The 15,830-nt window shown below is 36.6% G+C and overlaps 1 protein-coding gene across 1 annotated transcript in view; it reads left to right on the top strand.

Annotated features, from left to right (window-relative positions):
• The first annotated feature begins 7,092 nt into the window (after positions 1–7,092).
• The window catches only part of LOC101303032 (histone-lysine N-methyltransferase ATX2-like), a 14,154-nt gene continuing 5,416 nt past the window's right edge, over positions 7,093–15,830 (top strand). The window contains exons 1-17 of the mRNA XM_004297983.1: positions 7,093–7,691; positions 7,783–7,834; positions 7,944–8,018; positions 8,141–8,360; positions 9,097–9,220; positions 9,330–9,434; positions 10,252–10,457; positions 10,900–10,992; positions 11,108–11,205; positions 11,878–12,054; positions 12,820–12,963; positions 13,155–13,202; positions 13,440–13,557; positions 13,639–13,704; positions 13,785–13,846; positions 14,417–14,473; positions 15,640–15,708. Coding sequence (XP_004298031.1) covers positions 7,093–7,691; positions 7,783–7,834; positions 7,944–8,018; positions 8,141–8,360; positions 9,097–9,220; positions 9,330–9,434; positions 10,252–10,457; positions 10,900–10,992; positions 11,108–11,205; positions 11,878–12,054; positions 12,820–12,963; positions 13,155–13,202; positions 13,440–13,557; positions 13,639–13,704; positions 13,785–13,846; positions 14,417–14,473; positions 15,640–15,708 — 2,313 coding nt within the window. The remainder of the gene's footprint in view (positions 7,692–7,782; positions 7,835–7,943; positions 8,019–8,140; positions 8,361–9,096; positions 9,221–9,329; positions 9,435–10,251; positions 10,458–10,899; positions 10,993–11,107; positions 11,206–11,877; positions 12,055–12,819; positions 12,964–13,154; positions 13,203–13,439; positions 13,558–13,638; positions 13,705–13,784; positions 13,847–14,416; positions 14,474–15,639; positions 15,709–15,830) is intronic.

The raw sequence follows: 15,830 nt of genomic DNA, 5'->3' as shown, positions 1-15,830 counted from the left end.
AAACTAGAAATCTGCAACCTGGCATGAGAGATATATCGTACAACAGATGTATAAAAAGTATTGTGTGATAGTTTAAATTGTATACATTCACACAACATTTATTTGTTTCACTATTGTGTAACAACACCCAGTTATATGTCAAACTAGAGTGGGTTTAGAAGCAAAATGGGCCTCATTTTTATCTTCATTCAGACAACAAAATATTGTCTAAAGTGTTGTACTAGTTTAAGGAAAAAAAACTGGAATGATCTCAAACTATCCACACAACGGATGAATGTTTCTGAACGTTGTATGAAACATTTTTGAAATTTGTACAACTCTGCTATTGTGTACCGTTGTGTGAAAAGTGTCGTTTGTTGCACTTATTGGCGTAGTGTGTGTACTCACTTCAAGGACTTTTGTATGTTGTACGGAAGGTTTTTGGAAAGAAGATAAGAGAGACGATTTGACAAAAAATCCAAGAGCACAGACAAAGACTGGATGTGGAGCGATTATGGGGATTAAGTTGGTTAGGCATACATGAAAGTACTGTGTTTACCATTTCTCTGAAGAGGATAACCATCCTCTTGTCATACAAGACTGTGTGCAATAGTTGTCATCCCAACGAAATGTAATATCTACAAATGATGTTTTTATAGACTTGACCGCAAATTCAGAAGTACCGAAAAAGTCTGTATTTGAATTAATGGGTCAACAAGCTGGTGGAAGAGTCATTGGGATTTACAAGGCAAGACCCAAAGAACTATCTTCGAACTGTCCGACAAAGAAAAATGAAATTTGGAGAAGCTAGTTATCTGATGGAATATTTTTCAAAGCAGATGTTAGAAAATCCATCGTTCTTTTATGAGATGCAGTTGAACAGTGAGGACCAAATCACTAACATTTTTTGGGCCGATGCTAAAATGATAATGGATTATTGTATATTTGGAGATGTGGTAAGTTTTGATACAACTTACAAACTTAATGAAGCAAATCGACCATTTGCGGTCTTTGTTGGATTAAATCACCACAAAGAGACGGTTATATTTGGAGCTGCTCTAATGTACGACGAGATTGCTGCATCATTTATATGGTTGTTTGAAACCTTAGGAGTAGTGATAGATTAACTGTTGGGAAAATTGGCTTCTTTTGTATAGCTGATAAAGTCATTTTGTTCAATCTATTGCAGCAGGGACAAATTTACAGATTTTGTATAGTGGCTATGATAACATTTTGTTTAATCTAGTGCAGCAGAGGAAAAATGGTAAATTTGAGATGATAGTACTGATTAATATAATCAATTTTAATCTTATTGTCATCCAAAGAGAGCTTTGTAAAGTGTCACTAAATGTTAGGACATGCGTCAAATGCGCTGAAAATGGTTATCATAGCCACAACTATATCCATATCAGGATCTATATTATCACCACCATCTCTTACCCAAACCTCCATTAACATCACCACCACTACACCATTTCTCCATTCTCTTATCTATACCATTTTCTTCATCCATTCCACCTATTCACACACAGCATAGATCAAGCTTCACCATCTCTTATCATCAAATCATCAAGAGCAAGGAGAGGAAATCACCATCATCACCACCACCACCAAGACGTGAGCTTGGGGATCAATCAACACACCACTAAGCCAACTCTCTCCCTTAAACTCTAGATCTATTTTGATGTTTAATTTGATTATGGAGTTTGTTTATGTAATTATGAGTGAGTAGTACTTTGTTAGGGTTAGGGTTGAAACCCTAACCAATCTTGTATGAATTGATCCTATAATATGATGTAATGCAATTTTAATTAACATTCCTACATGCTAGTTCAAGAGTTAAATGCATATGCTTAGAATTTACCACTTTGAGTATGTGTGTTTGCCATGACATGTTAATGTTTAGAGCTTTGTAACATTTGAATGTTAAAGCATGAAAGCACACTAGGTGTGCATATAGGGGTTGTGAATTATAATCACTTAGAGATAAGCTTGGTTGATTTGCACAGTTTCTTCATCTCCAAACTTTATGCACTTAGGGTAATGCATTAGATGCTTAATCAGATTGAAATGCATGACTTAAGTAGTTAAGTACTAGACTACACCCGAGAGGGGTTGCTTGATACCACAAAATGAGCATGTCCCTTGTCATACCCGAGAGGGATGCAAGAAGAGAAATTGGTTGATTAGCTTAGCATCATTCATATTGATTTGCATCAATACTTGCAAGAGAGGTTAGTGGTAGACAATTCAAATCCTAACACCATTCATTAGACCATTAGTTTAGTTTAGAGTAATTTAGTTTACATTTGAGTATTTAGTTTAGTTCACAACTTCAAAAAACCCAAAAATATTTCCACAATGGACATACGCACCATGAGCCTAGATTTCCTTGTGTATTTAGGTTTGTGATTGTACATTTGCACATTCTAGCTCTCTTGAGGTTATAACACCTTAGCTAGTGAAAGAAATCCAATCCTTGTGGGTTTGACAACCTTTCTTAATCCATATACTATTACTTGTTCCCCTTATATTTGAGGGTGACTTTTTGGCTAACAGAGGAGGTGCCTCGTTTCAGACATGAAACGAGAATTAGTAGCATGAGTGTTTTAGAGGTCTTGGATGATAGAACTGTGTTTCAACAATGGGATGAGCTTGTTGTGTTCTTCAAGTTGGAACTTCAACATCATTAGGTGAGATGACTTTTGCCCTTAAGGTTTTACATGTTTGGTGTTGTTGCTATTATTTGTGTTATTATCTTTGAATCAATTTCCATTAAGGACTGTATGATGCAATACCACGTTTCATTATGAATGTCAACAAAACATATTATTAGCCAAATTGGATAGAGGCAATTCCAATACAATTGAATATATAAAACGTGATGAGATACTTAGACTTTTAACCCTACATGATATAAAAGGGTATTAATCACGGTGGAAATAAATCACTATGGTACAATGTCTACAAGAGACATAGGGATTACGAATATCTTTTCTTATACGTGACAAATTTCTGTAAGTACAGTGTTACATATAGTTATTGACGAGAGACTTACAACAGTCGTCATCGTATATTATAAGGATCTTAAAAGACTATGCTAAAAATAAAATCCTAAAAATAAAGCGTCATTATAAGCGTATCGCTTATCAAATCCTTAATGGATCTAAGTACATGAATGATTCGAACGTAAATTGATCCATGAATACTTGAGAGAGTCTGAATGTGAGATTTCTCATCGCCTAAGGGAAATGAAGTAATGTGCCTTATTCATGCAAACACAACTCCTATTAGTGAGACGTGTCTTGGGTTGGAACCCAAGAAGAAAGTCATGAGGGGGAGGCCCAAAGGCGAGCATATCTCGTTATGCTGGGTTGTTAAATTAAAGTTAACTCATGCAATCGATAGTCTAAAACTAGCTCATATATACTTAACGTGATCAAAATTGATATGCTCTCCTATATACTCATTATGTTATAGTTAACGTGATCAAAATTGTCTCAATGAGTATTATGATTAGACTACAAAACCGAATTCGGATTATGTTGCTACATATTCTAACTTTCGCGATGAATTGCTTAGAGCTCTTAAAAAGCATATACGAAATGTATCAATAAACAAAGAGATTGATATGAGTTGCTAGATATGCCATGTTGATCTTCCAATGGTTTGAACCATACATAGTAATGTGTTAATTAGCTTTTACTGCTTAGTTATTACATATTGTATGAATTTGAACATGTGAGGTTGTTTCTAACATAACTAAATGAGGTAAGACCTATTCAAAGTTGTATAGTTCTGTTGGTATTGTTTTCATTTTGCAGGTACGAAAATTTTACGATGAGTGCAAAACGCACAAGTTCTCACTTCCGTGATAAACAAATCAAATTGCTATTTACGATATATGAAGTTTGTAACAATCAGAGGGAGAATCTCATCAAAAGGAGTATCCAGAAGTATGCTATCTAGGACATATGCGCGTTACACTCTTTTTCTCCTTTGACCATGGTTGTTTTTTCTCATAGGGTTTTTATTACCTTGCAATGTTTTTAAATAGTCATATTATTGATGGACATCCAATGTGGAGTGTTGTAAATATTTACAATCAAGTATCTGTCCATTCATCTTCCGAGGACTTATATGCAATATCTTAATAGTATATGAATTTATTATGTAATCCTTACCTCTATATAAAGGAGGCATATAAGACATAATAAGATGCTACTTCTTCCTCCTCCCACATTCTATCTCTCTCTATTATCTCTATCATATTCTTAGTTTATAACAATCTTAATAATAATTAGTTTCTTATATGAATGAAAGACTTCATGAGATTAACCTAGCGTATTAGAAAAATACTAATCATCATTCGTATGGCAGAACAACTACATTTCTTATCAATCTTGGTTAATCATCATGTTACGGTGAAGATACTTATTCAAGGCTTTTGATTTCGGATCATGAGTTGGTGAAAATTGCAAAGATGGGTTATGCAAATGATCTTGCTGGGAGTGAACTCACATAATGAATTCAAGGAAGTGGTGAGGCCGTGAAGGCTTCTTGCCAATTATGCTCAGACACCAAAGCTGGGAATTATACCCTTACGAACGCCCCAAAGAACACCTTATGGTAAAGGTGTGATGCTATCATGATGCAAACTTCAAATTTGGTCATGTGGAAGTCTCAAGCACCATTGTTTTTTTTGTGTGAACACACACCATTGTTAGGAGGAAAGAATCCATAGTTGCACTTGCACCCATCAGATTTTCTGGTATCGCTCAAGGAAATCCAGATTCCAAACCTGATGCTTACTCATTCTGATGAATTATTAATTTTGTGATTTTTATTTTAGAATAAGATTACATGTTGGAATTTATTGGTTTAAGATCATGATGTGGCATTGGTATAGAGGTTATTGTATAAATTTTTGGTCTCTTTAGCATTATTCATCTCTATTAATTAAGCCAATTTAGCTTATGGAACTGTTTTTGGTTAACTTCATAATCCCTTCAAATGCCCTTCTTTTGATCTAAGTTTACAAAAGCTTGATAAAATAAAAAAAGGGCAAAACATAAAGTTAGAAAATAAAATATATTAGTCAAAATAAAAAATAAAAAACATTCCCTAAGAGGAGAATTTAGCAGGACAGAAGAGAAACGATAAGTCACGAAGGCAAAGCAAAACGATTATTAGAGAAAATGATAATGGATTTGTGATAGTTAATTTGTTGTTTTGAAACTTAAGGGAGCGATTCAAAATATATAAAAGGGAGAATAACATATAAGGAACCAACCAAATTTCTAAACACAAAAAACCCTTTTTCATAATTTGTTATACAAATTAGGACACCAACCCAAGCCCAAAACCAAGTTATAACAGGCTTGATCCGAATTTCACTAATAAATTACCATAATACCCTCTCGTCCTTATATCTCCTCTCTCTCCCCTCATCGTCTTTTTTTCCATATTTGCTCATCTATTTTCCAGATCTGCTCGTCTCTCTCTCTCTCTCTCTCTCTCTCTCTCTCTATGCTCGACTCCAACTCTAGATCGGAGCTCCTAGGAGCAAAGCTTGAAGAACATACCACAATTGGCCAGAGACTTCGTCGGAGGCCGCGGTTTGATCTAGTAGCAGTTATGGTATGTAGAGGAGCAGGTTTGGAAGATGAGATCAAGGATAAAGGAATCAAAAGACTCCAAGGCCAAAGCCATCGTCCCATTGCAGAAGCTCCAAACTCACTGCCCGGTTTGGATTGGCACAATCCATTGACAGAGGAAAAGATTCTGACGCCGCTGCTACTGCCTCAGCGAGGTGATCAGAGAAGGCCATGAGGGATGCGACAGTGTTGATGGAGATCGGAGCTTGTATATGTGTTTGTCCATTTGCTGCTACTGTTGAGATTTGAAGGATAATTGGCTGCTACTGTGGTCTATTGGGAGTTGGAACGGTATGTTGCTTCTGTTGCTATAAGATGTGTTGGAAGGGATTGTGATTTGGGACGAAATCTGGAGATAGGATTGTGCCTAGTAAAAGTTTTGTGCTTTGTGACCACACCCTTTAAATCGTAATGATCGGATGACTAAGAGTCCTGCTACTATGCTCCCTTATATCTGCTACTGTGTGCTACTGTACACAGTAGCAGTGATATAAATGAGGTTGATTGGTTTGGGTTTGTGTTGATTAGTAGGTGATTTCATATATGAATGAGGTTTGTTTTGAGGACATGAATAAGATTTGTTGATCTGAATGAGGTTTGTTTATCGGGTTAAACCATTGCTTGTTGCGGTAGATGCAGTTTTAAAGTTCATTAGTAGTGATACATACAGTAGCAACAACGCTATCATCAGAGTGGGCAGTAGCAGCGCGCTAGCATCAAAGTCGGCAGTAGCAGCGTGCTAGCATCAGAGTCGATAGTAGCAGCTTTGCTTGATTCTCGAGAATTGTCGGCAGTACCAGCGTGCTAGCATCAGAGTCGACAGTAGCAGCTTTGCTTGATTCCGGAGAATTGCCTAAAAAAAATTACAATAACACCTTTTTATCGGGGGTGCTACTACAATGTGCTACTGTGCTACTCGTTAACAGTAGTCGTTGATATGTAGTGAAGGGTATTCTGGTAAAATTATAGTGACAGATGGCATGTGGATATTAGTTTGTCCTAATTTGTTAATATTTGTCCTTAAATGTATAAAATATTATGTAAAAGATGTATTTGTAAACTTAAATTTGGTTAGTAACTAATATGTAATTTACTATAAAAAGTAACAACAAGCATTTTATAAAAATGTTTTATTTTATTTTTTGTTAGCAAACATAGATGATATTTTGATGTAAAATACACGAGTGTTCCGGTGGGGGGTGGTTCCATCTCTCTCTATCTCTAGTCTCTTTGTTGCAGGCAGGCGGGAAACTGCTAAATTGGGGCAAAACCCTCCCTCCAAAAAGCGCACTCTCCAGATCTGTATCTCTTCTTGCAATTCTCCTCTCTTTCCTTTTTAAAACCCTAACCCACCTCAACCCCCAAACCCCAACCCAAATTGATATATAGATAGAGAGAGAGCAAAAGCCTTGAAAGTTGAAACCCCCTTCTGACACTTTTGCTCTCTCCTTTTTCTATGGCATTTCCCCTCACGCAGCGAAACGACGACGTCCCCATCGACGTCGACACCGCCGCCGTCGCGCCCATCCGCTACCTCTCCCTCGACCACGTCTACTCCGCCACCTCCCCCTGCGTCAGCGCCAGCGGCTCCTCCAACGTCATGTCCAAGAAGGTCAAGGCTCGCAAGCTCAACCACTTCGATTCCGACGACGTCTCCGATCACCACCACCACCACAAGCCGCTTCCTCCTCCTCCTCCGCCGCCGCCGGAGCACAAGCCCGAGGTTGTCCTCGTCTATTCGCGCCGCGAGAAGCGGCCGCGCCACTCGTTCTTCGACGCTCTGGTCGCTAGGGCACAGCCCAAGGCCGTCAAGGTTGAGGCGGTGGATGAGGACGAGTATGTGAGATTGAAGAAGAAGAGGAAGGAGAGCAAGTTCGGGAGTAGCGAGCTAGTGAAATTGGGGGTGGATTCTAATGTCTTGCTTGCACTGAGCGCTCCGCCGCGGTTGAGAGAGTGTCGCGTTAGCAATCAGAAGCCTGAGAAATCGAGCTCCAAGAAGCGTAATTCTTCTGTCAAAGCCGAGAAAGTTCCACCTTCCGTGAAGCGATGGGTCGGGTGAGTCTCGGTTTCTAGGGTTTCGAGTTCATAAAACAGTCTTGATCGATTCTTGGAAAGTGTTGGTAATGTGTGTGTGATTTCTCAACAGGTTGAGCTTCAGCGGAGTTGATCCGAAAACCTTTATTGGATTACAATGCAAGGCAAGCGCTCTGTAAGCTCTTTTGACATTTTGTTTTTGATTCCTTGAGAACCTGAGCATAGCATTGCTGTGCTTATAGGGAATTCTGATAATGTGCTTGTTGAGTACAGGTTTACTGGCCATTGGATGCTAATTCATATAGCGGTCGCATTGTGGGATACAACTCCGACAGTAATAAGCATCATGTATGCCCTCTATTCTTTTCGTTTCTATCAGTTTTATGTTTCAAAGCACGCCCCAGATAGCAGTAAAAAGTGTAGGGCTTGAACTATGTTGGAGTCATAATGTTTTGACTTGTACAATGTAGGTTGAATATGAAGACGGTGACGAGGAAGATTTGGTTATTTCAAACGAGAAAGTCAAGTTTTATATTTCTCGGGAAGAAATGGAGAGTTTGAATTTGAGTTGCAGTCTCAAGAATATGGACAGTGATGTGTATGATTATAATGAGATGGTCGTATTAGCAGCGAGTTTGGATGACTGCCAGGAACTAGAGCCTGGGGATATCATATGGGCCAAGCTTACTGGTACGTGCTTAATATACTGTTTTGGTTTCTTATGGGCACAGAAACAAAGTAGATGAAGATGTAAATGTATTCGCATCTGAAGCTCTTCTTTTACCGGAAAATTAGTGAACTCAAGATGTAATTCTTTCTAGGATCTCTTACCAATTCAGTGTTTAGCTCTATGTTCATGGGCATATAGTACTTTCTTTCTTTAAGAACATTGTTGCCTTTTCTAAAGATAAATTACAATATAGGCATTCCTCCATGGTGGTATTGAACACCAAGTCAGTATTCACTCACTGTGATTATTCATATCTCTGTTGACTGGCTGTAAATTCACATAATCTCTTTCCAAGTGAATAGTGTCCTTTCTTGTTTGTTTTTTTTTCTTGTTTTTTTTTTTTTTTTGGATAAGAATCATCTGTTGATAAGAAAGAAAGAAAAGATACAAGATGCTTGCAAATGTTTATTAAAATCCGTTATACCCAGCAATTTTTTTTGTTACTGAAGATATATTCAAATTCAATATATGGTATTGCTAAGGAGTAAAACTGAGATTGATTTCCTCGGCCATGATGATAATTTGGCTATAAATTGTAGACTTATTAGGTTCCTCAAATCATAGAGATACGTTTCCAATTAATATGTTACGAGTCTCTACTATGGTGATGCATGTAGTTTTTAGGATTTTGCTTCAACTGTCACATTCAATTATATGATTTCTCAAACAAAACTACGTTCAACTGCTCTAGTGCAGGCTATGCTATGTGGCCAGCAATTGTTGTAGATGAATCACTTATTGGTGACCGTGAAGGCTTAAGTAAAACTTCGGTAGGAGGATCAGTTCCAGTTCAATTCTTTGGTACCCATGACTTTGCAAGGTTTGAGATTCATTGAAATATAAGGGCTAGCTTATATGCATCTGATGTCCCAATAATTGCAGAATACTTCTAATCTGACAGAATCCTTTTTTTGTTGTACTTGATACAGGATAAAAGTGAAGCAGGCTATTTCATTTCTCAAAGGACTTCTTTCATCATTCCATTTGAAGTGCAGGAAGTCTCGATTTCTTAAAAGCCTGGAAGAAGCGAAAATGTAATCTTAATATGATAGTTCAATTTCATTAAATTAACATGAAAGTTGCTTTCTAAATCATTGTATCTGTCATTTATAAATGCGTTCCTTTTGAGTCTTTACATGTGCATAATTCATTACTTAATATGACAACATGAAAAAATTGTGTTCTTGAAATTTGCTTTCAAATCCTTGGAGGTCTTTTTGAGTGCACTTCTCTCATATTGATAAAGCGGGTTGCGTCTTATTTTCTGGAAAGCCAGTTATACTATTCCACTTTAGCTAAGCTAATGATGAAACAGGATCTGATATACTCTATCATTTTATTTATAATTGGAATTATTCTGAGTGTTTCATGCATCAGCTTTTATTTCATAACCATGCATACATCATTTATCCTTTTCAACGTAGTCGTGAGTCACTCAGGTATATTGTGATTATTGTAGTTTGACTTTATGTCTGCATGCTGGAATGCATTGGCATATATCGACCTGGAGGGTGACCTTTCACAAGTCAATTTTTCCCCTGTCATTTAAATATTTAGATGTTTGATATATGTTTGTGAGATATCGAGGTATTTATAGACTTGGAGGGTATAACCTTAACTACCTCTTATTTCATACAACTGCCTGAAGTACTTTTTTTTCATTTGTTTTGTCCTGAATTGATCCTTTTTCTTACATAATCAACAATGTCTTCTTAGGCTACTTGTTCATTCCGATCAGCTTTCTCCAAACATTATATGATTCAGTGCTTAGCAGGAGGTTTATTTTCTGATGCATTTGGCACTGTAATATGAGAACCTTTTAATTATAGCATAACTGGCATATCTTGTCAGGTATCTCAGTGAACAAAAGCTTCCAAGAAGAATGCTACGACTGCAAAAAGGAATTAACATTGATGATTGTGAAAGTGAAAGTGGTGAGGATGAGATGCGCACTGATTCAGGAGATGGATGTCTGGATGATGTCATGATTCCAAGGTCGCTGGATTTCCCTGGAACTTCTGTGTTAGTGATGGGGGATCTGCAGATAATAAGACTAGGTAAGTCATTGTACTCTGTACTACTCCCACATTCCTATATGCCACTATGCCAGGAATTGTAGTAAAAGTTCATGCATTATTGACATTTTTGTATTAGTGGTACATCTTCCCCTTATATAGGTAATAGGTGTTAGGTTCAATCTCAGGTCTGGCTGTGGGATTCAGTGAGGGAATGATACAACACATAACCCTTGATTAGTAAGATGAAAAATATAACAAAATTATTAGGAGGAAACATACCACGTTTGGATTTGATTATTTATTGGTTATATTATTGATTCAGACGTAGCAGTATTATTTTTCAATGATATTTTTCCTTACAGATCTGGTAGTTCAAGTATTTTTTATTTATTTTTAATTTTGTTATGAAGATATATATCCTATTTGTTTGTGTGAGTTTCGACTGCTATTCTACTTATCATCATACATGATCTTCTTCCAGGAAGGATTGTCAGGGACTCAAAATTTTTTCAAGACGAGAGAGATGTTTGGCCTGAAGGTTATACTGCTGTAAGAAAGTTTTCTTCAGTAACAGGTGAAATGTGATCAAGATATTATAATATATTGTTTCAGATTTCCTTTTCTGTTCTTCTATTATTGTTATTTATAACATCAGTCTTGTAATAATTTGTCATTAATATTTATATTAGATCCAAGTATATGTACCTTGTATAAGATGGAGGTATTGAGAGATCCGGAATCAAAAATTCGACCTCTGTTCCAAGTCTCATTAGACAATGGAGAGCAGGTTAGTTTTTTCTGTTTTTTATTTTCAGTGGTTAGACATTGTATGACTTCTTTCTTTGATTCCCTTGCACTTTGATCATATCTCTACTATTACTTATTTAATCTATTTTACTGTATTTCAGAAGGCTAGCAAGACTTGATTGTATACAGAATAGGATGTTGTACATTCAATTCATGTTTAATTATAGATGATTGTTGCGTTATCTGTTGTCCTAAGAAGAATTCTTCTTTAGGCTATAGGTTGGATTGTCCTAAGCATGTTCTTCTTCGGGGTGATACCATATAGTAGGGAGAGATTGTTAGGTAGTATTTGGGATTGGGGGCTTGAACAACCGAAAACTGCCATACATTTGTTCTGTATGGGGGTGTGGTTTCAGTGCTGGGTTTATTTAATAATGTGTTTTTTGGCCGATGATTTTCACTACTCGTGATCCAGAGCCAGAGTCTGTTTCAGTGGGATGGAATGTGCAAGCCCTCTTTTTAGTTATGAGCAACTGCCGTTACATTTTGCAATAGATGAACATATTGTGTTGTGATGTATTTCAACTTCTGTACTGTGATTCCGTTTTTGGTGCAACACAGTATTTATACAATACAAGAATTCAAATATTGTGAGATCAAGATATGCTAATTCTGTATTGTTATGTATTTTCCCCTTCCTCTCTCTTTCTAGTTCAAGGGATCGACACCATCCGCTTGCTGGAATAAAATATACAAAAGGATAAGGAAAATTCAAAATAGTGCTCTTGATGATTCTAATGCTAATGCTGAAGATGGATTTGAGAAGATCTATAAATCTGGCTCTGAGATGTTTGGTTTCTCAGAACCTGAAGTTGCAAAACTTATACAGGTACCTTAGCTCAGCTTTGCCTTCACACTAAATTTCTTCTGATGTAATATATTCATCAATAGGTTAGATGTGGTATATTTTCCATGTTCTAGAACTATTATATCAAATGTTTCTATTTTATATCAATCATTATATTCATTCTGGATGTCATGCTGAATTTATTGGCAGTGGAACAAATTTTTTTTACCTAGTTATTATACTTGGTCTCAGTGACTACCGCCTTACATAATATCTTTAAACTTTGAAGAAAAAAAAACAGGAATTTAATCTGGGTTCCTGTGAATCAAAACTTGACATCTTTATTTTGTTCATAAATAGTCTGTTGAGCTAATGTAATATATTTGAACTCTCATTACAGAGTGATGATAATAATAATGACAAGGTTGAGGAGTTTGATATGTTCTCTTAAATATTTACTTTATCTTGTATTCTGTAGTATTCTGTAAGAATGTGTGCATCAGTTTTCTGCAACTTTCTCAGATGATCAGAATAAAGTGTCAAAACAAGAATATATAATCAGGCTGGAGTACCATGTCCCAACAACACGTGGGTGGGATACATGCACGATTATTGTTGAACACAAGAAGAAATTATAACATTTTCACACATAGGCCTGTATGTAAATGTCCAGTTGTTTGCTTTATTTGTCTTGGCTGTCATTTCTTGATTGGTAAAGCATAAGTCATTTTAAAATTCTAAATAAATTGTTGCTTCTGCATATCTTGCTCGATTTCTATCCTAAAAGATCCATCTGGGTATTGGCAGGGGTTATTAAAATCCAGCCATGCTTCAAAAGTAGACAAGTGCAAGTCAGCCTCTAGAAGACATCGAGATGTACCTGTTGGTTACAGGCCAGTTCGTGTTGACTGGAAAGACCTTGATAAATGCAGTGTTTGCCACATGGATGAGGTGAAATCTTGTTTATTTCACATTCATCAACTTTATCAGTGATGCTATGTCTTTGCTTCTATACAATGTTTGGCTGTTTATTTTCCTGTTTGCTTATATTTGTTTCATTTTGTAACCTGCAAGTTGTGTGTGAGTGTATGTTTGTGTGTTGTAATACCTGCAAGTTGCTCAATTTTCTTTTCATTTTGTAGGAGTATGAAAATAACTTGTTCCTGCAGTGTGACAAATGCAGAATGATGGTAAGCATTTTCTTCAGTTTTTCAGATTTGGGGATCTCATACTCATAACATATGCGCTGGCTAAATATAGTTTTGTTTAGGTAGTACCCACTTTATTAAACCAAGGTTCTTGGTATATGGTCTTTGAAATGCTTATTTCTCTGCTTTACTATCTCTTTACTGTTCTTACAGTATTCTTGTGTTCCAGCTATTTGTGGCTGATTCTTGATTTCACCAGAAGTAATTATGTTTTCCCAGGTCCATGCAAGATGCTATGGGGAGTTAGAACCTGTTGGTGGTGTTCTATGGTTATGCAACTTATGCCGGCCTGGAGCTCCTGAACCTCCACCGCCTTGCTGCCTATGTCCTGTAATAGGTAGTTTGATATCATTATGATTCCATTTTTGAAATTCCAGGGTTTTTCTGTTATTAAGGTAGTGGATTGATATTTCTCTAGGGGGTGCAATGAAGCCTACAACTGATGGGCGCTGGGCTCATCTGGCCTGTGCCATATGGATACCAGGTTCATGACACAACAGTTTTCATATTTGTTTATTCATATGTGTATTTATATTTTCTATTAATGCTTTGAAAATACTCCAGAAACTTGCCTATCTGATATCAAGAGAATGGAACCTATTGATGGTTTGAGCAGAATCAATAAGGTAATTACTTTTTTACTTTATATGCACACCACCAGTGCCGTCCCAATGACAAGTGAAGCCTTGACGAAATTTTAAAGGGTCCTTCATTTTTAAACTAAGGCCTCAACTTACATTTTCCTTTACTTTGTTTCTGTAAGACATTGAAAAAACTTTGTAAGAGGCCCAACACATGATGAGACATTCTGATATTACCCAGTTATTTCTCTTTAAAATAATATGTTATGAGCATTTTCAAAAGTATTCTCTATCTAAGCTATTTCTACTTTAGCATTTTATACTAGACTTTTTGAGTAAATAAGGCTGCTCCAGGTTGAGGCCCAAGGTAGTTGCTTTGGTTGCCTTACCCTTGGGCCACCCTGCACACCACTATCACCGTCTTTGTTTGTTATTCACTCCCTCCGTTTTCCTTAGCTTCTTTGTTTTTTTATTTTTTATTTTTATTTATTTTTAGTTTCCAAGGATTTGTTTGTGATATTGGTTTCATCAATGTTTGGTAATATAGAAACAAAATCACTAGAAGCCTTCATGGTGAGGTTTATCTGCTTTTACTAATCATCTGTTCTGTAACAGGACCGTTGGAAGCTGTTATGTAGTATATGTGGTGTTTCTTATGGCGCCTGTATTCAAGTAAGCTCATATTGGATACTTGTTACTGTGTTATGCTTTATTATAACCACAATTCAAACTGGTTTATTTGTTACATAACAAGGGAATCAAACCCCTGATCTAGCCTACTTCTAAACCAATTCCTACCCCCCTCACCACTTTGGCCCCAAGAGAGTTTTTTTGCAGTATTGACCTTTAGTGTCTGCGGTATTATTGGCGCTTTCAATACCGTTAAGAAGTAGAACTGCTTATTCACCTTCATCTGTTGTGTGCTACAGTAGTGTTAATTTTAAACAGCAGGGGAAAAGATAACAGGTGGATGCCAATGGGTAGAGAAAGTATGTGACTAAATTCGGTCATCATAATCATGTTTGGACTTTTTGGTTGTTGCTACAGAACAATTATTAGTCCATTACCTTGACAACTTTATCCTTTGTGTTTACGATGGGGAGATTGTCAATCGGTGTTGAGAGAATCAATGCTGCTCCTTAGATAGTAGGTGTGCTACAGAGAAACTTATGCAATTAGATCTGCGTAGCAATTATGTTTCAGCAGAAACTATGAACTAAGGTTGGTAGGAAACTATCAGGCCCTTGGTTTGCTCCCATCAGGTTTGGGGTTTGAAATCCTTCATGGTATCTACCTAGATATTTGCTAGAATTTGTTCCAATGTGGACCTGGGAGGTGATGGAATTATAATGATAGCTGGGCTTAGGCCGTAGGGGGTGTGGCTCATAAATAAATAAGCTGAGCTGTGGGGTGAAATAGGTCGAGAAAACTTCAAAACTCGATGCATAAGCCATGAAGCCGTTAAAGAAGCTCTGTCCATACTTACTCATAAATGTTCCCGGGTTTGACAGGAGGCCCGGTTTCAATCCTGGATTTGTGAAGCGTTTTGGGGTTATCTGTGGATATATAATGAAAAGGAAAAAAAAAAAATAATATGCGTTGACAGAAACTTGCTCCAGTTAAATCATCATGGAGCGTCTTGATTTCCTTACACGAGTGTGATAAATTTTGGCATTGTCACTGCTATATGTTGTACTACTTAAAATATATACATATTGATTTCTTCTCTAATCTATTGGGGCAGACTTAAATGTATCAAGATTTCTTCTCATATCTTTGCATCAAGATTGATAATTGTTGTTTTGAATTTTCACATTTGTCTTTTACTATTTTGGTAGTGTTCAAACCATACTTGTTATGCCGCATATCATCCACTTTGTGCACGCGCTGCTGGTCTTTGTGTTGAGGTAGTTATTCTCCATTTCTAGATAATGGTTTTATGTTATATCCATCATTATTATTATTATTTTTTTTTGGAAATAAGAGCTCAAATTTTACCTTAAATAATCCATCATGAAGTTTCTATACT

Source organism: Fragaria vesca, linkage group LG4, assembly GCF_000184155.1.
Source record: "Fragaria vesca subsp. vesca linkage group LG4, FraVesHawaii_1.0, whole genome shotgun sequence".
Taxonomy (NCBI): domain Eukaryota; kingdom Viridiplantae; phylum Streptophyta; class Magnoliopsida; order Rosales; family Rosaceae; genus Fragaria; species Fragaria vesca.
Note: the sequence above shows the minus strand (reverse complement) of the source record. Positions and strands in the feature narration are given on the sequence as shown.